Source organism: Oncorhynchus mykiss, chromosome 9 (genome assembly GCF_057628025.1).
Source record: "Oncorhynchus mykiss isolate SJ-2025 chromosome 9, ASM5762802v1, whole genome shotgun sequence".
NCBI lineage: Eukaryota > Metazoa > Chordata > Actinopteri > Salmoniformes > Salmonidae > Oncorhynchus > Oncorhynchus mykiss.
The window spans coordinates 11,924,593-11,949,824 of NC_143030.1; the positions used below are offsets into that span (position 1 = coordinate 11,924,593).

Sequence of the window (25,232 nt, forward strand, 5' to 3'; positions counted from 1 at the left end):
CCAGGTGGACTGGGGACAGCAAGGAGTCATCAGGCCAGTTAGTCCTGAGGCATTATCCTAGGGCTCAGAGAGGGAAACTTAAAATTCACACCGGATAAGACAGGAGAAATCCTCCAGATATAACAGACTGACCCTAGCCCCCAGACACATAAACTACTGCAGCATAAATACTGGAGGCTGAGACAGGAGGGATCCTCCAGCTATAACAGACTGACCCTAGCCCCCCCGACACAAACTACTGCAGCATAAATACTGGAGGCTGAGACAGGAGGGATCGGGAGACACTGTGGCCCCGTCCGACAATATCCCCGGACAGGGCCAAACAGGCAGGATATAACCCCACCCACTAGAGGGATATCTTCAACCACCAACTTACTATCCTGAGGCAAGGCCGAGTATAGCCCACGAAGATCTCCCCCACGGTACAAACCCGAGAGGGGGGGGGTGACAACCCGGACAGGAAGATTACGTCAGTGACTCACCCCTCCTAGGGACGGCATGGAAGAGCACCAGTAACCAGTGACTCACCCCTCCTAGGGACGGCATGGAAGAGCACCAGTAACCAGTGACTCACCCCTCCTAGGGACAGCATGGAAGAGCACCAGTAAGCCAGTGACTCACCCCTCCTAGGGACAGCATTGAAGAGCACCAGTAGCCAGTGACTCACCCCTCCTAGGGACAGCATGGAAGAGCACCAGTAACCAGTGACTCACCTCTCCTAGGGACGGCATGGAAGAGCACCAGTAACCAGTGACTCACCCCTCCTAGGGACAGCATGGAAGAGCACCAGTAACCAGTGACTCACCCCTCCTAGGGACAGCATGGAAGAGCACCAGTAACCAGTGACTCACCCCTCCTAGGGACGGCATGGAAGAGCACGAGTAACCAGTGACTCACCCCTCCTAGGGATGGCATGGAAGAGCACCAGTAAGCCAGTGACTCACCTCTCCTAGGGACGGCATGGAAGAGCACCAGTAACCAGTGACTCACCCCTCCTAGGGACGGCATGGAAGAGCACGAGTAACCAGTGACTCACCCCTCCTAGGGATGGCATGGAAGAGCACCAGTAAGCCAGTGACTCACCCCTCCTAGGGACGGCATGGAAGAGCACCAGTAAGCCAGTGACTCACCCCTCCTAGGGACGGCATGGAAGAGCACCAGTAAGCCAGTGACTCACCCCTCCTAGGGACGGCATGGAAGAGCACCAGTAACCAGTGACTCAGCCCCCGGGTTAGAGGCAGAGAATCCCAGTGGAGAGAGGGGAACCGGCCAGGCAGAGACAGCAAGGGCGGTTCGTCGCTCCAGTGCCTTTCCGTTCACCTTCACACTCCTGGGCCAGACTACATTCAATCATAGGACCTACTGAAGAGATGAGTCTTCAATAAAGACTTAATGGTCGAGACCGAGTCTGCGTATCTGACATGGATAGGCAGACCATTCCATAAAAAAAAATGGAGCTCTATAGGAGAAAGCCCTGCCTTCAGCTGTTTGCTTAGAAATTCTAGGGACAGTAAGGAGGCCTGCGTCTTGTGACCATAGCGTACGTGTAGGTATGTACGGCAGGACCAAATCAGAGAGATGGGTAGGAGCAAGCCCATGTAATGCTTTGTAGGTTAGCAGTAAAACCGTGAAATCAGCCCTTGCCTTAACAGGAAGCCAGTGTAGAGAGGCAAACACTGGAGTAATATGATCACATTTTTTGGTTCTAGTCAAGATTCTAGCAGCCGTGTTTAGCACTAACTAAAGTTTATTTAGTTCTTTATCCGGGTAGCCGGAAAGTAGAGCATTGCAGTAGTCTAACCTAGAAGTGACACAAGCATGGATTAATTTTTCTGCATAATTTTTGGACAGAAAGTTTCTGATTTTTCAATGTTACGTATATGGAAAAAAGCTGTCCTTGAAACAGTCTTGATATGTTTTTCAAAAGAGAGATCAGGGTCCAGAGTAACGCAGAGGTCTTTCAGTTTTATTTGAGACAACTGTACCACCATCAAGATTAATTGTCAGATCCAACAGAAGATATCTTCGTTTCTTGGGACCTAGAACTAGCAACTTTGTTTTGTCCGAGTTTAAAAGTAAAACATTTGCCACCATCCACTTCCTTATGTCTGAAACACAGGTTTCCAGGGAGGGCAAGTCAGGGGCTTCACCAGGTTTCATCGAAATGTACAGCTGTGTGTCGTCCGCATAGCAGTGAAAGTTAACATTATGACATCACCAAGAGGTAATATATATATATATATATATATATGGATAGATGCAGAGCCTCGGCAGTGAGTTGCTGCGCAACAGTTTTTTCAAAATGTTTTGAGAGGAATGAGAGATTCAATATAGGCTTTAAAAATATATATATATAATTTTCTGGGTTAAGGTTTGGCTTTTTCACGAGAGGCTTTATTACTGCCACTTTTAGTGAGTTTGGTACACATCTGGTGGATAGAGAGCCGATTTATTATGTTCAACATAGGAGGGCCAAGCACATGAAGCAGCTCTTTCAGTAGTTTAGTTGGAATAGGGTCCAGTATGCAGCCTGAAGGTTTAGAGGCCATGATTATTTTCATCAATGTGTCAAGAGATATAGTATTAAAAAACTTGAGTGTCCCCCTTGATCCTAGGTCCTGGCAGTGTTGTGCAGACTCAGGACAACTGAACTTAAAGAGGAGTCTGTAATTTGCTTTCTAATGATCATAATCTTTTCGTCAGAGGTTCATGAATTTATCACTGCTGAAGTGAAAGCCATCCTCTCTTGGGGAATGCTGCTTTTTAGTTAACTTTGTGACAGTATCAAAAATACATTTAGGATTGTTCTTATTTTCCTCAATTAAGTTGGAATAATAGGATGATCGAGCAGCAGTGAGGGCTCTTCGATACTGCCCGGTACTGTCTTTCTAAGCTAGTCGGAAGACTTCCAGTTTGGTGGAGCAGCAGTGAGGGCTCTTCGATACTGCCCGGTACTGTCTTTCTAAGCTAGTCGGAAGACTTCCAGTTTGGTGGAGCAGCAGTGAGGGCTCTTCGATACTGCCCGGTACTGTCTTTCCAAGCTAGTCGAAGACTTCCAGTTTGGTGTGGCGCCATTTCCGTTCCAATTGTCTGGAAGCTTGCTTCAGGTCTCGGGTATTTTCTGTATACCAGGGAGCTACTTTCTTATTTATTTTACCTTTATTTAACTAGGCAAGTCAGTTACTTATGACAAATGTTATTTGTTTTCAGGGATGCGACTGCATTTAGGGTATTACGCAAGGTTAAATTTAGTCCCTCAGTTAGGTGGTTAACAAATTTTTGTACTCTGATGTCCTTGGGTAGGTGGAGGGAGTCTGGAAGGGAATCTAGGAATCGTTGGGTTTTCCGAGAATTTATAGCACGGCTTTTGATGATCCTTGGTTGGGGTCTGAGCAGATTATTTGTTGTGTTTGCGAACGTAATAAAATGGTGGTCTGATAGTCCAGGATTATGAGGAAAAACATTTAGATCCACAATATTTATTCCATGGGACAAAACTAGGTCCAGAGTATGACTGTGGCAGTGAGTGGGTCCAGAGACATGTTGGACAAAACCCACTGAATCGATGATGGCTCCGAAAGCCTTTTGGCGTGGGTCTGTGGACTTTTCCATGTGAATATTAAAGTCACCAAAAATGTGAATATTATCTGCTATGACTACAAGGTCCGATAGGAATTCAGGGAACTCGGTGAGGAACGCTGTAGATGCCCCAGGAGGCCTGTAAACATTAACTATAAAAATGCGTGGGGGATATGGTCACTAGTGTAGCCAGGAGGTGAGGCCTCATTTAACACAGTAAATTCATCAGGCTTAAGCCATGTTTCAGTCAGGACAATCACATCAAGATTATGGTCAGTGATTAGTTCATTGACTATAACTGCCTTGGAAGTGAGGGATCTAACATTAAGTAGTCCTATTTTGAGATGTGAGGTATCATGATCTCTTTCAATAATGACAGGAATGGAGGAGGTCTTTATTCCAGTGAGATTGCTAAGGCGAACACCGCCATGTTTAGTTTTGCCCAACCTAGATCGAGGCACACACAGCCTCTCTGTCTCGCTCTCTGTCCGTCTCTCCATCTGTCTGTCTCTGTCACTCTCCTCTCTTCTCTTGATTTAAATTGAAGAATGCTGTATTGGCTGGAAGTTGTCTCTTTGTAAACACATTATTAATTTCTAATGGTAAACTCTCTCTCTTCTCCCTCTCTCTGTATTCCTCTATCTCAGGAGGTTGCTGGGAATCATCACTAAGAAAGACATTCTGAAGCACATGGCTCAGATGTCCAACAGAGACCCAGACTCTATCCTCTTCAACTGAGACCCAGACTCTATCCTCTTCAACTGAGACCCAGACTCTGTCCTCTTCAACTGAGACCCAGACTCTGTCCTCTTCAACTGAGACCCAGACTCTGTCCTCTTCAACTGAGACCCAGACTCTGTCCTCTTCAACTGAGACCCAGACTCTGTCCTCTTCAACTGAGACCCAGACTCTGTCCTCTTCAACTGAGACCCAGACTCTGTCCTCTTCAACTGAGACCCAGACTCTGTCCTCTTCAACTGAGACCCAGACTCTGTCCTCTTCAACTGAGACCCAGACTCTGTCCTCTTCAACTGAGACCCAGACTCTGTCCTCTTCAACTGAGACCCAGACTCTGTCCTCTTCAACTGAGACCCAGACTCTGTCCTCTTCAACTGGGACCCAGACTCTGTCCTCTTCAACTGAGACCCAGACTCTGTCCTCTTCAACTGAGACCCAGACTCTGTCCTCTTCAACTGAGACCCAGACTCTGTCCTCTTCAACTGAGACCCAGACTCTGTCCTCTTCAACTGAGACCCAGACTCTGTCCTCTTCAACGGAGACCCAGACTCTGTCCTCTTCAACGGAGACCCAGACTCTGTCCTCTTCAACGGAGACCCAGACTCTGTCCTCTTCAACGGAGACCCAGACTCTGTCCTCTTCAACGGAGACCCAGACTCTGTCCTCTTCAACGGAGACCCAGACTCTGTCCTCTTCAACGGAGACCCAGACTCTGTCCTCTTCAACGGAGACCCAGACTCTGTCCTCTTCAACGGAGACCCAGACTCTGTCCTCTTCAACGGAGACCCAGACTCTGTCCTCTTCAACGGAGACCCAGACTCTGTCCTCTTCAACGGAGACCCAGACTCTGTCCTCTTCAACGGAGACCCAGACTCTGTCCTCTTCAACGGAGACCCAGACTCTGTCCTCTTCAACGGAGTCCCAGACTCTGTCCTCGTCAACGGAGACCCAGACTCTGTCCTCGTCAACGGAGACCCAGACTCTGTCCTCGTCAACGGAGACCCAGACTCTGTCCTCGTCAACGGAGACCCAGACTACCTCCCTCTCCACACCTCTGAGACTAGGAAGCGGACCTCTGGCAAATGAAGACCTTCTTCAACTGAGCTCGTCTCCTCCCTGTTTCCATCCATCCACTTCTTTATGGGAGGAGGACACCAGCCTATAGGAGGGATGACACGGTCTTGTTTTCTCAGTAGGTCTCATCTAAAGAAGAGGGCTGGTGGATACAGTATTATGGACACAATTATACAAAGAGGAGGATGGAAAAATAGGAGAGAACACACTGAGAAGGAAAATGATTGGGCGGCAGGAATCCTAGCGGATAAGAGTGTTGGGCCAGTAACTGAAAGGTCGCTGGTTTGAATTCACGAACCGACTAGGTGAAGAGTCTGTCAACATGCCCTTGAGCAAGGCACTTACCCTAATAGCTCCTGTAAGTCACTCTGGATAAGAGTGTCTGCTAAATGACTAACATGTAATAGACCTGCCGAACTAATAGACAGAACTCTTTCCTGCACTGCAACCAGTACTTTAGCTGTACACACAGAGAGAGATGAGATGGAAGGATGAGGGTGAGATGGAGGTATGAAAAGTGAGAATTTCAGAAATGGATAATCATGATGTAAAATACAAGGTTCCACTGAGCCTTTAGAGAAAATGACTGTTGAGGAGAGATGGTGGGGAAGTGCTGACCAAACTGTTACTGATGCAGTAGTACACTATGTAGGGAATTAGGGTTCCATTTCAGATCCAATCTGGATCTCTGTAGGATCCATCTGGATCTCTGTAGGATCCATCTGGATCGCTGTAGGATCCATCTGGATCTCTGTAGGATCCATCTGGATCTCTGTAGGATCCATCTGGATCTCTGTAGGATCCATCTGGATCTCTGTGGGATCCATCTGGATCGCTGTAGGATCCATCTCAGGTAGTTAATACTGAGTCACTGAGTCTGTCCTCTATGTTGTCTTGTCTCTGCTTGTTAGATACAGATGTGTCTGCCCATAATCTCTGAGAAGTGTGTGTGTGTGTGTGTGGTGTGTGTGTGTGTGTGTGCACACGCGCAGTGCATATTGCTGAGATAAAGCTAGAACACAAAAGGGAAACATCGAAGTGTAGAATTCCTCCTAAAATAGCCCCCATTACCACATGGGTGTGTTACCATGACAACCCGGTTGTTCATCACTTTGATGTGCGACAGGCGTGGGAAAAGGTTGACGACACACACGGGCTATTAGAATAGAGAGAGAGAGAGAGAGAGATATGCTCAAAGTCACACATTCCTCAAACACCGACACATCAGACGACACGTGTGTGTGTGTGTTGGGTTCAGTGGTAGAGTCAGAGCAGGCCCCCTTGATTCACGTTGAGTCATATAGGGGTGGATTGGCCTCTTTCAAGGTCTTTCTTTAGGCCCCTTTGTGTGTGTGTGTGTGTGTCCTAGGGAATATTTTACAGACATGGGAATTTGCCAAAATGGACTCTCACGTTTCTGAGAGTTGTACATAAACTATATTGCCTTTCCAAGTTTGTGAAGTTGCTGGTTTAAATAGGACTTTGAGTTTAATCTCTTCTCTCTTTCTGATTCTGAAATATTCTTTTAGGGATCGTGAATCAAACTGTGTGTGTGATGAGCTCATGGGAAGCGTTGTGTTTATAATCAACAATGGTGATCCGATTGTCATAACCATCTCCTTATGCCTGTGTCCCAAATGACACCCTATTCTCTCTATAGTTCACTACTTTTGACCAGGGCTTATAGTGGATAGGGCACCGTTTGGGACGCATCCCGTTCATATGGCCCTGGAGGACCAAATGACCATCTTCATATTCCTCTTTTTATTGCGGTGTGTTTTTTCCCCCTGGTCTTCTCATTTTTATAGAAATGTTGTCATCCCATCCGTCTATCCACCCTCTCCGTTCTCTGTCCTTAGACAACCCCTCCCTCTTCTGTCCCCACCGTCTCTCTCTCTCTCTCACACATTCCAAATATGATGTCACAATGCTGCCTGCCTGTCGAGCCGCGTGAGGTTTAGTCTAGAAGGGATACAGCTTTTGTCAAAATTGACTTTTTCGCAGCAGGTTTACTATAACTTACGCAGCAGGTCAGGCAAATTAGGTTACGGTTTGGAGAATTAGGTTAAGGTTAGGAGAATTAGGTTAAGGTTAGCTAAAATGCTAAAGAAAAATCTACTTCTGATGTCAATTTGACAAAAGCTGTATCCCGTCTAGACATGACCGCCGCGTGACCTTTCTCTCTTGTCTTGTAACAGGAAGTGCAATAAGGTGTGGTCTAGTTTGTGCCGGGCCCTGGCCAGTTTCTTTATTTCTCCATGCTGTAGGGACCACTTCCTATGCTACTGCCAGCCTTTGTCTGCTAGTTGGGGTTTAAAAGCACTATCGCTGAGACTACTTACAATGAGCACCTCTGGCAGTTCCTAAGAAGCCTATCAGAAATTATATGATTTGTCATTCTGAACGTGGAATGTTGTATTGTTACCATACCCTATGAGGGATTCCCATATTTGTCCCCCTCCCAGAATTCTAGAAGAGTCTAAATTCCCCCTGAAGTCTGGGCAGTGGGCTCGGAGCGCTCTGTGAGAGGCTGTGTGTGTGTCTCTGTTTTTCTCTGTCTGGCACCGAATTGGTCTATCCAGGCTGTTGTTGATTAATGTCTTACACCTCGCCACAGACAGGGGTTTTAGGGGGTGAGGAGGTGTGAAAGCTCATTAGAAGCACATTTCCTGACTGCCTCTTAGAGCAACACAGACCTCTGTAGACTGATAACTATGGAGGTAATGCCAACACTGTTGAGACGACGACGACGGGGGGTGACAGGATGGGAGGTTGTGAAAAGAGGGGGATTTAAAGGAGGGATTAGTCTTTGTTCACACTCCTGAGAAAAATACTGAACAAAGGGAGAGGGAATGTTGAGTCAAACAAGGCCCTGTAGCCTTCACTGTCACCCCATCATACCACACTTCAGGACATAGACACGCAATTACGCTGTTCAATGTCTTACATGTAATTGATATGCCTTGATTAAACTTTGTGGCTCATGTAAATTGTCACTTAGGAATCAGAATTCCTTAACGCTCAGTTGAAGTTGGCTGTTATACGGAACAGTACCAAGAATTTACCAGAACACTTGGCAGTAAGTGTAGGAACTTTTTTTGTTGTCTATATTCTAGAAGTGTCTAAATACTCCGGGGATTCTATTTGACCCCACCCTAGATGACTGCACAGTGAAACCATGCACAATTTACTAGAAGACCATCTGGCTTAAGGACAATCAATCCTTTTTTCTAAAGGGCGAGTCCATTCTGTGTGACCTATTTCTATGTCTGTTGCTCTGTGTGTAATATAGATGAGTCCATTCGGTGTGTGTGCGCTCTGTCTAGATGTGTGTAATATAGATGGTGGTGTTTGTTATTGACTCTTTTAGATAGGGTTGGTATGAAAGGAGAGGTACACACACTCTGGCTCTCTCTTTTTTCCTATCCTTGCGGGGAACAAATAATTGACTCCCCACAAGGATAATAACACCAAAGCACAGCACTCTTTTATTTACCCTTCAGAGAGGTTGATATGAGAGGTCAGGGGGTTAGATCCAACAATTACATTACGGAAAACTCTTGATGTACAAGACTGTGGACCAAAGAGAGCCCTCCCTGGGTCTCGTCCATCCCATCAATCACTAGGGGCGGGCCCAAATCCCCAAGACACACATTTATCAAAGCACTCTGCTAAGAGCTTACATTACGTACATGTTATATGAGCGATGATGACATGTATGTTTTAGCACTCTGCTAAGAGCTTACACACATTTTTATGTGATTGATGGTCTGTATTGTTTTTGTTCACATGATGTGTATGTACCAGTTTGTTTAAATTATTGTTTGATTATTTATTTTTGCACAGAAGGAAATGTATGTTTCATTATGATTGTAATGTTATGGGGTTTGTGATCTAAATATATTGTCAGCTAAATTGATTAAATCTAAATTATGCATTCAGAGAGACGTGTGTGTGTGCGCGTGTTGAACCATGAGTGTGTCTGGAATGTGATTTCATTGTTGATCTTAATGCAACAGGTTAAATCAAACACATGTCCAGTGCATTTGGAAAGTTTTCAGACCCCTCCCCTTTTTCCACGTTATGTTGCAGCCTTATTCTAAAATGTTAAAATATTTGTTTTCCTCAATCTACACACAATACTCCATAATGACATCACAATACCCCATAATGACAAAGCGAAAACAGGTTTTTAGAAATGTTAGCAAATGTATTTTAAAAAACAAGCAAAAAATGTAATTCGTAAATAGTCAGACCCTTTGCTCTGAGACTTGAAATTGAGCTCAGGTGCATCCTGTTTCCATTGATCATCCATGAGAAGTTTCTTCAACTTGATTGGAGTCCACCTCTGGTAAATTCAAGTGATTGGACATGATTTGGAAAGGCACACACCTGTTTATATAAGGTCCCGCAGTTGACAGTGCATGTCAGAGCAAAAAACCAAGCCATGAGGTCGAAGGAATTATCTGTAGAGCTCAGAGACAGGATTGTGTTGAGGCACAGATCTGGGGAAGAGGACCAAAACATTTCTGCACCATTAAAGGTTCAAGAACACAGTGGCCTCCTTCATTCTTAAATGGAAGTAGTTTGGAACCACCAAGACTCTTCTCTAGAACTGGCTGATCGGCCAAACTGAGCAATCCGGGGCGAAGGGCCTTGGTCAGTGATGTGACCAAGAACCCGAGTTCCTCTGTGGAGATGGAATCAGGCCTTTATGGTAGAGTGGCCAGACTGAAGACACTCCTCAGTAAAAGGCACATGATAGCCTGCTTGGAGTTTGCCAAAAGGCACCTAAAGACTCTCAGACCATGAGAAACAAGATTTTCTGGTCTGATGAAACCAAGATTGAAATCTTTGGCCTGAATGCCAAGCGTCACGTCTGGAGGAAACCTGGCACCATCCCTACGGTGAAGCATGGTGGTGGCAGCATCATGATGTGGGGATGTTTTTCAGCGACAGGGACTGGGAGACTAGTCAGGATCAAGGCAAAGAAGAAGGGAGCAAAGTACATAGATCCTTGATGAAAACCTGCTCCAGAGCGCTCAGGACCTCAGACTGGGGCGAAGGTACACCTTCCAACAGGACAACGACCCTAAGCACACAGCCAAGACAACGCGGGAGTGGCTTCGTGACAAATCTCTGAATATCCTTGAGTGGCCCAACCAGAGTCCAGACACAAGCCCAATCGAACACCTCTAGAGAGACCTGAAAATGGATGTGTTGCGACTCTCCCCATCCAACCCGACAGAGCTTGAAGAGGATCTACAGAGAAGAATGGGAGAAACTCCCCAAATACAGGTGTGCCAAGCCTGTAGCATCATACCCAAGAAGACTGGAGACTGTAATCGCTGCCAAAAGTGCTTCAACAAAGTACTGAGTAAAGGGTCTGAATACTGATGTAAATGTGATATAAAATATTTTTATTTGTAATAATTTTGTCATGATGAAGGGGGAAAACATTTTTTAACCATTTTGGAGTAAGGTTGTAATGTAATACTGTGGAAAAAGTCCAAACGGTCTGAATGCTTTCAGAATTTGCTGTATTTAACCACCATAGATATCCAGGATCCAAAAACCACACAAACTCGTCGTCTCTGTTTCTCTCTCAAACACACTTCTGATCCAGATAACTGTTTAAATGTTCATTCAGTTTTGGACATCCATTAGCCAGCCTGTCAATGAATTGTCCCGCAGTTATGAAGTGGTTTTGTGGACACACACACACACAAACACACACACGCATACACATGCACACACACACACACGCATACACATGCACACACACACACACGCATACACACACACGCACACACACGCATGCACACACACACGCACACACACGCATGCACACACACACGCATACACACGCGCACACACACACACGCGCACACACACGCACACACACATACACGCACACACACACACACACGACTCGAATTACCAAAATTCCTCCCCATCGGACACACAGACTCAGAGGAGAAAAACTGAAATTCCTTCCAATCTGATATACACACACACACACACACACACTGACAGATAGGAATGTGTGTCATTTGAGTCACAAGGACAGGGTGGAATCCTTTCCCTCTGAGCCGGTCTATTAGAAGGACCAATCTATATAGGCCAAGTCTATACAGACCTAGTCTATTATGATGACCAGTATATACAGACCTAGTCTATTATGATGACCAGTCTATACAGACCTAGTCTATTATGATGACCAGTATATACAGACCTAGTCTATACAGGCCAAGTCTATACAGACCTAGTCTATTATGATGACCAGTCTATACAGACCTAGTCTATACAGGCCAAGTCTATACAGACCTACTCTATTATGAGGACTAATCTATACAGACATAGTCTATACAAACCTAATCTATTCTGGCCTCGTCTATTAGGAGGACCAGTCTATACAGGCCTAGTCTATTAGGAGGACCAGTCTATACAGACCTAGTCTATTAGGATGACCAGTCTATACAGACCTAGTCTATTAGGATGACCAGTCTATACAGACCTGGTCTATTAGGATGACTAATCTATACAGACCTAGTCTATACAAACCTAATCTATTCTGGCCTCGTCTATTAGGATGACTAGTCTATACAGACTTAGTCTATTAGGATGACCAGTCTATACAGACCTAGTCTATTAGGATGACCAGTCTATACAGACCTGGTCTATTAGGATGACTAATCTATACAGACCTAGTCTATACAAACCTAATCTATTCTGGCCTCGTCTATTAGGATGACTAGTCTATACAGACCTAGTCTATTAGGATGACCAGTCTATACAGGCCTAGTCTATTAGGATGACCAGTCTATACAGACCTAGTCTATTAGGATGACCAGTCTATACAGACCTAGTCTATTAGGAGGACCAGTCTATACAGACCTAGTCTATTAGGAGGACCAGTCTATACAGACCTAGTCTATTAGGAGGACCAGTCTATACAGACCTAGTCTATTAGGGGGACCAGTCTATACAGACCTAGTCTATTAGGAGGACCAGTCTATACAGACCTAGGGTTAGAATTTCTAATACATAGCTCTCTCCTCTTCTCTGGCGAGATACTTCACAAATCACCATTATTGTTATTTTTTTTATGTGGTGCTATTATGATTGATGTGATGTTTACTATAGGATAAAAAGGTCAGTGGCTAGAATCTTGGTCAGAATGTCGGTCAAACGTTTTGGCTCACGTCTCGAGATCTAGGCGTGATTCCGCCCAGTTGACCGCAGCAGTTTGTCCCGATCGCTGGACACACCCACCCTCATGCACAAACACTCACTGGACAGTTGACCACAGCGGCATGTCCCGATCGCTGGACACACCCACCCATGCACAAACACTCACTGGACGGTTGGCCGCAGCGGGCCGGCCGCCACCACGGGAACGGAAGATGAGGTATTTATTTATGTTTCCCCTCTCTAAACGTTGTCCACAGACTTCTGGGAGAGGCACGTCCGAACAAAATGACCGCTGTGGCTTCCCAACTCACCCTACGATGGAGGAAAATCCAAGGCATCTAGGAAGACTTTCTGAACTTGTCTTGTTGAAGTGATCAGATTGGTGTGGATCTGTAAGGTGGAACCTTAACCTTTTAACCCATCTGATCATGGTAAGGTCACTAATAGCCTACTGCAAGGAACGTAGTGAACTTTTTTGAACAGACCCAAGGCCACCACAGAACAACCGCTGCATAGTATCAGCAGGCTGATGCTGAAGATCGTCTGTCTGCCTGCCTGCCTGCGGGATCAATGACTCAAAACACACCTCCAGGCTGTGTAAGGGCTATTTGACCAAGAAGGAGTGATGGAGTGCTGCATCAGATGACCTGGCCTCCACAATCACCTGACCTAAACCCAATTGAGATGGTTTGGGATGAGTTGGACTGCAGAGTGAATTCATTCAAGACTGTTGGGAAAGCATTCCAGGTGAAGCTGGTTGAGAGAATGCCAAGAGTGTGCAAAGATGTCATCAAGGCAAAGGGTGGCTACTTTAAAGAATCTAAAATCTAAAATATTATTTGATTTGTTTAACACTTTTTGGTTTTCTACATGATTCCATGTATTATTTCATAGTTTTCATGTCTTCTACAATGTAGAAAATAGTCAAAATAAAGAAAAACCCTTGAATGAGTAGGTTTGTCCAAACTTTTGACTGGTACTGTACATAACAGATTGTCTAGTTTGCCACTCTATCTAGTTAATTGTTTACATAGTCATGTCTAACAATAAATCATTGTTCTAATCTAATCTATTTGTGGGTTGATCATTTCTGTTGACTGTAATAAAAATCCCATGCATGCATATGTAAGTGATAATCAACGACGGGCTATGAGTTTAAAAAAATTAAAAAAATGAACAACGTGGAAGGTGCGTTCCGCGACGCTCTAGCGGATTGGAACTCACTTTCCACGGATATGCATTATTTTACAGAGAACGCATAGATCCTCAAATTGACTATCCTTTTTAAACCATGGATATAATTTAATACATTTGCCGCTAGCAATGTTTTCAACATCCACTGAAGTAGCTAGAGGGTTTACTAGATAGCTACAGTAGTCGTCGTGGTCAACAAACAAACAGACTTGCTAGTTTAGTTTACCAGTCCTAGTTTGCTATTTTGAAACTCGGGACTTCAACAATGCCACTCGTTTGTTTTTATTCGACTGCGGTTGGCATACCGACTGTCTGTTCCGTATCTCATCTCTCATGAAATATATATATGTTAAGGCTTCCCAATGACACCATGGTTAAATACGTAAAGGTTTGAGAAATACAGACGTTAATATTTACGAACCAAGTACATTGGCAGAACATTAGGTGAGTTTGTCATATAATCCTGAAATGCTTTGAGCACCCAGTAACAATAATAACAATAACAATAATAAGAAGAAGAATCATAATAACTATAACAATAATAATAATCCAATACAGCATCATCATCATCCAGCACTTTATTTAACACAAAATGACCATTAAGTCAAAGTAATGTATATATGTATGTACATTCCACCAGTGGCATTATGAGATCATTATAAAACAAGTTGAAACAGAGAAACCATTTGTAGAGAGAGTGTGTTGGAACAGGTAGGACTGAGTCCCATATGGCAACCTATTACCGATTTAGTGCACACTCCTTTTAATCGGGGCCAGTGGGACTGAAAACGGTGCATCATAATACGGAAAAGGGTGCACACTAGGAGTGAATTAAAACAAGGATGTACGAAGACCAATAGCGTACGTAGAATGTGTCCTCTGGTTTATAATGATTTTCTTCCCTCATACATTACAGTACATCATACACATGTATTCTCTCTCTCTCTCTACAGTGAACGGGTAGCAAGGTTATGATACTTTTGGGTTTTTATATTTGATTTGATTTCTATTTGTTTTTTCAATTATTTCAAAAAATTATTTGTTCATCATTAGTTTTCATTTTTTAGTTTCAGTTTCATGTTCCTATAATAGCGTTGATGAGTACATGTTGTTGTTGTTGTTGTTGTCCACAACACTGTATATTGTTAGGAGGGCTAAAGTTCTGTGAATCCAAGTTATTTCAATGGAATCTATTAACATCTTTGTTGTTGTCATTCACTGTATGTTTCTACACACACACACACGCACACACAGCGAGGTTCACATCATTGAACCACATTCCCATGGGAAATAACACCAGAACAGTAATATCACAACTGAGAACTGTTACAATGTACTCAGTAGCTTTTCCAAGGACAGGGAGAGACAGTGAAGCTAGCCGACAGGTCAGTGATTACATTGATACACTATAATCATATAAGGCTTTGAATCTGTCCGGCTTTCCAGTGCCTATTTAATTAAAAAAACACACACGGGATCCATTTTTGTATAAAATCGTGTACAACACACATTCAACATAACGACATTCCCGTAGCAACACGGCAGTAGAGACCTTTGATTTAAACTGGATCTGTGTGTGAATGATGCACGGCTCCTTGCCAATTCCTACAGGGCGTGGGTACTGTATCGAACTGTGCCCGTGTGTGTTGTATCCATGCCTACACCAGTGGAGGCTGTTGAAGGGAGGACGGCCCATAATAACGGCTGGAATGGCGCAAATGGAATGGTATGAAACACCATGGAAACCACGAGCCCGGCCTCCCCAATTAAGGCGCCACCAGCCTCCTGTGGCATCTAGGTTCAGTTGATAACTGTTGACAGATTGTTGAAGCCCTGAACATGAATCAGATTAAACAGAGTTCAGCCAACAGGTTCGGTCCTGATAGTTCTAGTAGATGTGTATGATATACTATTACTGTACACAAAACTATTACAATGACATATCGATCCAAAGAGAGACTCCATAGAGGAAGACAATGTACTGTGGAACAAGATATCTATAACATATTCTGTTAACATGTAGGTGGACTATTTATTACATTCTGGTAACTTTCACCAAAGGGCCAGGTGTTCCAGAATTCCCGGTTGGTTGTCCTGTGTGGCTCGGCTGGTTGTCCTGTGTGGCTCGGTTGGTTGTCCTGTGTGGCTCGGTTGATTGTCCTGTGTGGCTCGGCTGGTTGTCCTGTGTGGCTCGGCTGGTTGTCCTGTGTGGCTCGGCTGGTTGTCCTGTGTGGCTCGATTGATTGTCCTGTGTGGCTCGGCTGGTTGTCCTGTGTGGCTCGGCTGGTTGTCCTGTGTGGCTCGGTTGGTTGTCCTGTGTGGCTCGGCTGGTTGTCCTGTGTGGCTCGGTTGGTTGTCCTGTGTGGCTCGGTTGGTTGTCCTGTGTGGCTCGGTGGGTTGTCCTGTGTGGCTCGGTTGGTTGTCCTGTGTGGCTCGATTGATTGTCCTGTGTGGCTCGGCTGGTTGTCCTGTGTGGCTCGGCTGGTTGTCCTGTGTGGCTCGGCTGGTTGTCCTGTGTGGCTCGGCTGGTTGTCCTGTGTGGCTCGGTTGGTTGTCCTGTGTGGCTCGGCTGGTTGTCCTGTGTGGCTCGGTTGGTTGTCCTGTGTGGCTCGGTTGGTTGTCCTGTGTGGCTCGATTGATTGTCCTGTGTGGCTCGGTTGGTTGTCCTGTGTGGCTCGACTGGTTGTCCTGTGTGGCTCGGCTGGTTGTCCTGTGTGGCTCGGCTGGTTGTCCTGTGTGGCCCGGTTGGTTGTCCTGTGTGGCTCGGCTGGTTGTCCTGTGTGGCTCGGTTGGTTGAGCGTGACGCCAGCAATGCCAGGGTCCTGGGTTTGGTTCCTGCCACCAGTATGAAGACGTATCACTGCCGTAAGTCCTTTAGATAAAAGCTTCTGCTTAAATGTCCAATGTTTTGTCTGGATTCCTGGATTGTCTGCATATTCCTTCATAATCCCAGGAATCTTCCAACTGCCGTTGCAGCTGGCTCGGTGCAGTTGCAGCTGGCTCGGCACAGTTGCTGCTGGCTCGGTACCGTTAGTGGGCTGTAGTGGTTGTTGTGGCTCCCCATGGTATTGGGAACGAGGAGGACTAACTAAAGGTGAGTGAGAGTCACTCGGTTAAATTTCAACAATGGTGGAAGTGTTAAAACAACAACTAGACACAAATAGAGATTTGTGTCTAGAGAAGAAATAAACTATTATTATTATGCTTCGCTTTGGTGAACCTCAATTTTACACAGTATGGAACTATACAATTACAATATAGAACTATACAATCCCAGTATAGAACTATACAATCACAATATAGAACTATACAATCCCAGTATAGAACTATACAATCACAATATAGAACTATACAATCCCAGTATAGAACTATACAATCACAATATAGAACTATACAATCCCAGTATAGAACTATACAATCCCAGTATAGAACTATACAATCACAATATAGAACTATACAATCCCAGTATAGAACTATACAATCCCAATATAGAACTATACAATCCCAGTATAGAACTATACAATCACAATATAGAACTATACCATCACAGTATAGAACTATACAGTCACAGTATAGACCTATACATACAATCATGTTATACACAGATACAAACCACCCCACAGATTCTAGGAAGCAGGGGTTAAATTGTACATCAACCAGCTTTTTTTTTAATGTGTGTGTATGTGTGAGCCCTGCTGCAGTGTGTTTGTTTGTTTAACCTATCCTCTGAGCCAACCATGGAGCAAAGGAACACTGGAGTAACAAACACACACACTGCTTGGGCACTGACATTTACCAGACTGCAAATAGAGGTGTGTGTGTGTGTGTGTGTCAGAGAGGAGTGTGTGTAGGGTGGGCATCTGTGCTGTCTGTCTCTATCTACAGTCATCTTAGAGAGAGAGAATCTACAGTCGTTTTAGAGAGAATCTACAGTCATCTTAGAGAGAGAGAGAATCTACAGTCGTTTTAGAGAGAGAGAATCTACAGTCATCTTAGAGAGAGAATTTACAGTCATTTTAGAGAGAGAATCTACAGTCATTTTAGAGAGAGAATCTACAGTCATTTTAGAGAGAGAATCTACAGTCATTTTAGAGAGAGAATCTACAGTTATTTTAGAGAGAGAATCTACAGTCATCTTAGAGAGAGAGAATCTACAGTCATCTTAGAGAGAGAGAATCTACAGTCGTTTTAGAGAGAGAGAATCTACAGTCATCTTAGAGAGAGAGAATCTACAGTCATCTTAGAGAGAGAATCTACAGTCATCTTAGAGAGAGAATCTACAGTCATTTTAGAGAGAATCTACAGTCATTTTAGAGAGAGAATCTACAGTCATTTTAGAGAATCTACAGTTATTTTAGAGAGAGAATCTACAGTCATCTTAGAGAATCTACAGTCATTTTAGAGAGAGAGAGAATCTACAGTCATTTTAGAGAGAGAGAGAATCTACAGTCATTTTAGAGAGAGACAGATTCTACAGAATCATTTCAGAGAGAGACAGATTCTAGAGTCATTTTAGAAAGACAGATTCTAGAATCATTTTAGAGAGAGACAGATTCTAGAGTCATTTTAGTGAGACAGATTCTAGAGTCATTTTAGAGAGAGACAGATTCTAGAGTTATTTTAGAGAGAGAGATTCTAGAGTCATTTTAGAGAGACAGATTCTAGAGTCATTTTAGAGAGAGACAGATTCTAGAGTAATTTTAGAGAGACAGATTCTAGAGTCATTTTAGAGAGAAAGATTATAGTCATTTTAGAGAGAGACAGATTCTAGCGTCATTTTAGAGAGAGAGACAGATTCTAGAGTCTTTTAGAGAGAGACAGATTCTAGAGAGTCATTTTAGAGAGACAGATTCTAGAGAGTCATTTTGTCATATACACAACTGAAGTATGAATCCTCTTCCAAACAGTCTTATATCCCATGTTTAAAAGTCCTCAACTCTTCTTCTTCCTCCAAATGGTCTGTACACAACACAGATACAAAATAAAAGTCATTTTTTTCTCATTTCCCAAACAGCCACATGTCCAGTCAGAACCCTCAGAACAGATGGTCAACTCCATACAAATAGAATGAATAGAACAGAACTCCTTCTACATTCTGTAATCAACTCCTTCCATTCTACACAGTCAGTATGTAACCCATGCACACATGGCACAAATCTTGGCTATCACATCATCACAAATGTGTTCTTTTTGTTCTTGCTGCCGTTCTGTTCCATAGATCCACATACTATTATGTGATTTATATATCAATAAACCAATACATTCTTCTGTCTATTGATCCTCAGTGTCTGTCCAACGTCTTCTCCCTCCTTCACATATAGAATCCTATGGAATCCACTTTTAGAATTCACTTTGGAGCGTCCAGGGAAGCAGGGGGAGTAGGGATTTAATCCTTGGGGGTTCCCCCTTCCTCCCCTCCTCCCCTTTCACCCCCCCCCCCCCCCCCCCATTCCTCACCCTGGCAGTGTCCTGAACCTGTCCTCCTTTCACACCCCCCCCCCCCCATTCCTCACCCTGGCAGTGTCCTGAACCTGTCCTCCTTTCACCCCCCCCCCCCCATTCCTCACCCTGGCAGTGTCCTGAACCTGTCCTCCTTTCACACCCCCCCCCCCCCCATTCCTCACCCTGGCAGTGTCCTGAACCTGTCCTCCTTTCACCCCCCCCCCCCCCATTCCTCACCCTGGCAGTGTCCTGAACCTGTCCTCCTTTCCTCCACCTTTCCTTTTTATCCCACCCACCCCCCTCTCCTCGTGGTTTACCACCCTCTTCTGGTGGTTTACCACCCTCTCCTTTCCATCCATCTTTACAGGTCCAAACGGAATGCCCCAAAATAACTTGATGAATCCTCCGCATGGACCATGGAGGGGGACGAGACAGAGACAAAGAGTTCATCCCCGGCCCTGAGCTCAAACAGCCCTCCCTGGTACACAGAGTGGAGGGCGTACTCCGCGTCTGGGGCCCAGCACTTGGTTCCTACACCCTTCAGCAGCTGGATGGGTCTCAGGTAGGACGTCTTCTTGTATACACACTGGACCAGCTGGTGACTGGTTGTATGTTGGTCCCCTTCATTAAGGGATGGGTAGCGGAAGTACACCTGCGGATGGAGGGAGAGTGGGATGGATGGAGGGAGAGAGAAAGAGATAGAGAGTGGGAGGAACAAATAGAGAGGGAGACAGAGAGGGAGGCAGGGAGGGAGAGAGTAATGGAGGGAGGAGGCAGGCAGGGAGGGAGTAATGGAGGGAGGAGGCAGGCAGGGAGGGAGAGAGTAATGGAGGGAGGAGGCAGGCAGGGAGGGAGTAATGGAGGGAGGAGGCAGGCAGGCAGGGAGGGAGGATGCAGGCAGGGAGGGAGTAATGGAGGGAGGAGGCAGACAGGGAGGGAGAGAGTAATGGAGGGAGGAGGAAGGCAGGGAGGGAGTAATGGAGGGAGGAGGCAGACAGGGAGGGAGAGAGTAATGGAGGGAGGAGGCAGGCAGAGAGGGAGGGAGTAATGGAGGGAGGAGGCAGGCAGGGAGGGAGTAATGGAGGGAGGAGGCAGGCAGGGAGGGAGTAATGGAGGGAGGAGGCAGGCAGGGAGGGAGAGAGTAATGGAGGGAGGAGGCAGGCAGGGAGGGAGAGAGTAATGGAGGGAGGAGGCAGGGAGGGAGTAATGGAGGGAGGAGGCAGGCAGGGAGGGAGGGAGTAATGGAGGAAGGAGGCAGGCAGGGAGGGAGGGAGTAATCGAGGAAGGAGGCAGGCAGGCAGGGAGAGAGGGAATAATGTAGGTAGGAGGCAGGCAGGGAGGGAGGGAGGGAGGGAGTAATGGAGGAAGGAGGCAGGCAGGGAGGGAGTAATGGAGGTAGGAGGCAGGCAGGGAGGGAGGGAGGGAATAATGTAGGGAGGAGGCAGGCAGGGAGGGAGGGAGGGAGTAATGTAGGGAGGAGGCAGGCAGGGAGGGCGGGAGGGAGTAATGTAGGGAGGAGGCAGGCAGGGAGGGAGGAGTAATGGAGGTAGGAGGCAGGCAGGGAGGGAATAATGGAGGTAGGAGGCAGGCAGGGAGGGAGGGAGGGAATAATGTAGGGAGGAGGCAGGCAGGGAGGGAGGGAGGGAGTAATGTAGGGAGGAGGCAGGCAGGGAGGGCGGGAGGGAGTAATGTAGGGAGGAGGCAGGCAGGGAGGGAGGGAGGGAGTAATGGAGGTAGGAGGCAGGCAGGGAGGGAGGGAGTAATGGAGGTAGGAGGCAGGCAGGGAGGGAGAGAGTAATGGAGGGAGGAGGCAGGCAGGCAGGGAGTAATGGAGGGAGGAGGCAGGCAGGGAGGGAGGGAGTAATGGAGGTAGGAGGCAGGCAGGGAGGGAGGGAGTAATGGAGGGAGGAGGCAGGCAGGCAGGGAGGGAGTAATGGAGGGAGGAGGCAGGGAGTAATGGAGGGAGGAGGCAGGCAGGGAGGGAGGGAGTAATGGAGGGAGGAGGCAGGCAGGGAGGGAGGGAGTAATGGAGGGAGGAGGCATGCAGGCAGGGAGGGAGTAATGGAGGGAGGAGGCAGGCAGGGAGGGAGTAATGGAGGGAGGATGCAGGCAGGCAGGGAGGGAGTAATGGAGGGAGGAGGCAGGCAGGGAGGGAGTAATGGAGGGAGGAGGCAGGCAGGGAGGGAGTAATGGAGGTAGGAGGCATGCAGGCAGGGAGGGAGTAATGGAGGGAGGAGGCAGGCAGGCAGGGAGTAATGGAGGTAGGAGGCAGGCAGGGAGGGAGGGAGTAATGGAGGCAGGAGGCAGGCAGGCAGGGAGGGAGTAATGGAGGTAGGAGGCAGGCAGGGAGTAATGGAGGGAGGAGGCAGGGAGTAATGGAGGGAGGAGGCAGGGAGTAATGGAGGTAGGAGGCAGGCAGGCAGGGAGGGAGTAATGGAGGTAGGAGGCAGGCAGGCAGGGAGGGAGTAATGGAGGTAGGAGGCAGGCAGGCAGGCAGGGAGGGAGTAATGGAGGGAGGATGCAGGCAGGGAGGGAGGGAGTAATGGAGGTAGGAGGCAGGGAGGGAGTAGGGAATAATGGAGGTAGGAGGCAGGCAGGGAGGGAGTAATGGAGGTAGGAGGCAGGGAGGGAGTAGGGAATAATGGAGGTAGGAGGCAGGCAGGCAGGCAGGGAGTAATGGAGGTAGGAGGCAGGCAGGCAGGGAGGGAGTAATGGAGGTAGGAGGCAGGCAGGCAGGGAGGGAGTAATGGAGGTAGGAGGCAGGCAGGCAGGCAGGGAGGGAGTAATGGAGGGAGGAGGCAGGCAGGGAGGGAGTGAGTAATGGAGGGAGGAGGCAGGGAGGGAGGGAGGCAAGAATGGAGGGAGGGAGGGAGGGAGTAATGGAGGAAGGAGGCAGGCAGGGAGGGAGGGATAGCGGTACAGAGTGAAAGGAGAGGTAGAGATTTAATTGAATGGTACTTGATTGATGTCTAGAAGAGAAATTGCTTTGCCACAGGCTTGTATGAACATCCAAAACATGTATTAGAAGTCATGAAAATAACAGTGTAAGGGCTAAATTCAATCCGTAGCGCTGAAGACATGCACTACAGAGCGATATAAATTTAAAGGCCATGTTCCCGTGTCAGTGGAGAAGTCAACATTGTATTCACCTATACATTTCAACCCTGCTATAGCTCTGAGTGATATGGATTGAATCGAGCTCTGAGTCTGAAAGCATTAGCCTACCTGTGAGTACAGGTAGTACCGCCCATCCTGGGGCACACGCAGCCTCCCATTGGCTAAGGTCATGTTGTGAAGATGGGCTCCAAAGCTCTGATTGGCCCAGGAAAGGATGGCGTGGCGACATGATTGGTGGAGGTCAGGCTGGTGGGTGGGGTACGAAGGAGACCCTGTTGAGGGAGAGAGAGAGACAGAGAGAGACAGAGAGAGAGAGACAGAGAGAGAGAGAGAGAGAGAGACAGAGAGAGACAGAGAGAGAGACAGAGGGAGAGAGAGAGAGAGATGACAAATGGAGAACAGAGAACAGAGACAGAGTTGTGTGTGGGAGGAATAAAGGGGAAGGGGGAGAGGTGGAGGGAAGAAGAAACATGGGCAGCGGGAGAGACAAAGAGGAGAAAATGAAGGGAGGGAGAGAAGGAAGGAGAGGTAGAAAATAAAGGAGCACGGGAGGGTTAAGCAAACAGAAAAGTCACATTCCAGCAGGAAGATCAATATCAAATAAGCATGGGCATGTTTCTCAAATCCTATTTCCAATGTAGTGCACTACTTTTGACTAGAGGCCTATTGGTTCTGGTTAAAAGTAGTGCACTACATAGGGAATAGGGCGCCATTCAGGACAAAAATGTGTCTTTAATTTGAACGAACTGATTCCTAATGTTCATATTAGTTTAACCACACATACACACACACACACACACACACACACACACACACACACACACACACACACACACACGAAGAGCAGATATCCTCTGGAAGTTCCAGAATGTTCTATTCTCTCATATATCCAGTATTCTCTCTTCGTATCCAGTATTCTCTCTTCATATCCAGTATTCTCTCTCATATATCCAGTATTCTCTCTTCATATCCAGTATTCTCTCTCATATATCCAGTATTCTCTCTTTGTATCCAGTATTCTCTCTCATATATCCAGTATTCTCTCTCATATATCCAGTATTCTCTCTCATATATCCAGTAGTCTCTCTTCGTATCCAGTATTCTCTCTTCGTATCCAGTATTCTCTCATCATATCCAGTATTCTCTCTTCGTATCCAGTATTCTCTCTTCATATCCAGTATTCTCTCTTCATATCCAGTATTCTCTCTCATATATCCAGTATTCTCTCTCATATATCCATTATTCTCTCTCATATATCCAGTATTCTCTCTCATATATCCAGTATTCTCTCTTCATATCCAGTATTCTCTCTTCGTATCCAGTATTCTCTCTTCGTATCCGGTATTCTCTCTCATATATCCAGTATTCTCTCTTTGTATCCAGTATTCTCTCTTCATATCCACTATTCTCTCTCATATATCCAGTATTCTCTCTCATATATCTAGTATTCTCTCTCATATATCCAGTATTCTCTCTTCATATCCAGTATTCTCTCTTCGTATCCAGTATTCTCTCTTCGTATCCAGTATTCTCTCTTCGTATCCAGTATTCTCTCTTCATATCCAGTATTCTCTCTTCATATCCAGTATTCTTTCTTAGTATCCGGTATTCTCTCTCATATATCCAGTATTCTCTCTCATATATCCAGTATTCTCTCTTCATATCCAGTATTCTCTCTTCGTATCCAGTATTCTCTCTTCGTATCCGGTATTCTCTCTCATATATCCAGTATTCTCTCTTTGTATCCAGTATTCTCTCTTCATATCCACTATTCTCTCTCATATATCCAGTATTCTCTCTCATATATCTAGTATTCTCTCTCATATATCCAGTATTCTCTCTTCATATCCAGTATTCTCTCTTCGTATCCAGTATTCTCTCTTCGTATCCAGTATTCTCTCTTCGTATCCAGTATTCTCTCTTCATATCCAGTATTCTCTCTTCATATCCAGTATTCTTTCTTAGTATCCGGTATTCTCTCTCATATATCCAGTATTCTCTCTCATATATCCAGTATTCTCTCTTCGTATCCAGTATTCTCTCTTCGTATCCAGTATTCTCTCTTCATATTCAGTATTCTCTCTTCATATCCAGTATTCTCTCATCATATCCAGTATTCTCTCTTCATATCCAGTATTCTCTCTTTGTATCCAGTATTCTCTCTTCGTATCCAGTATTCTCTCTTCGTATCCAGTATTCTCTCTTCATATCCAGTATTCTCTCTTCATATCCAGTATTCTCTCTTCGTATCCAGTATTCTCTCTTTGTATCCAGTATTCTCTCTTCGTATCCAGTATTCTCTCTTCGTATCCAGTATTCTCTCTTCATATTCAGTATTCTCTCTTCATATCCAGTATTCTCTCTTCGTATCCAGTATTCTCTCTTCGTATCCAGTATTCTCTCTTTGTATCCAGTATTCTCTTTTCATATCCAGTATTCTCTCTTTGTATCCAGTATTCTCTCTCATATATCCAGTATTCTCTCTTCATATCCAGTATTCTCTCTCATATATCCAGTATTCTCTCTTCGTATCCAGTATTCTCTCTTCATATCCAGTATTCTCTCTCATATATCCAGTATTCTCTCTTCATATCCAGTATTCTCTCTTCATATCCAGTAGTCTCTCTTCATATCCAGTAGTCTCTCTCATATATCCAGTATTCTCTCTTCATATCCAGTATTCTCTCTTCATATCCAGTAGTCTCTCTTCATATCCAGTATTCTCTCTTCGTATCCAGTAGTCTCTCTTCATATCCAGTATTCTCTCTTCGTATCCAGTATTCTCTCTTCGTATCCAGTATTCTCTCTTTGTATCCAGTATTCTCTCTTCATATCCAGTATTCTCTCTTCGTATCCAGTATTCTCTCTTTGTATCCAGTATTCTCTCTTCATAT

General features: G+C 45.6%; 2 protein-coding genes across 5 annotated transcripts in view; one reads left to right on the forward strand and one right to left on the reverse strand.

The window, feature by feature from the left end:
• Nucleotides 1-9,334, forward strand: part of LOC110531415 (H(+)/Cl(-) exchange transporter 5) — a 40,629-nt gene extending 31,295 nt beyond the window's left edge. For all 4 annotated transcript variants that reach the window (XM_036987266.2, XM_036987267.2, XM_036987265.2 and 1 more), the window contains exon 18: nt 4,227-9,334. In XM_036987266.2, the coding sequence (XP_036843161.1) occupies nt 4,227-4,317 (91 nt within the window). In that variant the 3' untranslated portion in view covers nt 4,318-9,334. The remainder of the gene's footprint in view (nt 1-4,226) is intronic.
• A 10,235-nt stretch (nt 9,335-19,569) lies between these two features.
• Nucleotides 19,570-25,232, reverse strand: part of LOC110531417 (tumor necrosis factor ligand superfamily member 10) — a 55,041-nt gene continuing 49,378 nt past the window's right edge. The window contains exons 5-6 of the mRNA XM_036987268.2: nt 22,447-22,610; nt 19,570-19,873 (exon numbers count right to left, since the gene is read on the reverse strand). Of these exons, the coding sequence (XP_036843163.2) occupies nt 19,583-19,873; nt 22,447-22,610 (455 nt within the window). The 3' untranslated portion in view covers nt 19,570-19,582. The remainder of the gene's footprint in view (nt 19,874-22,446; nt 22,611-25,232) is intronic.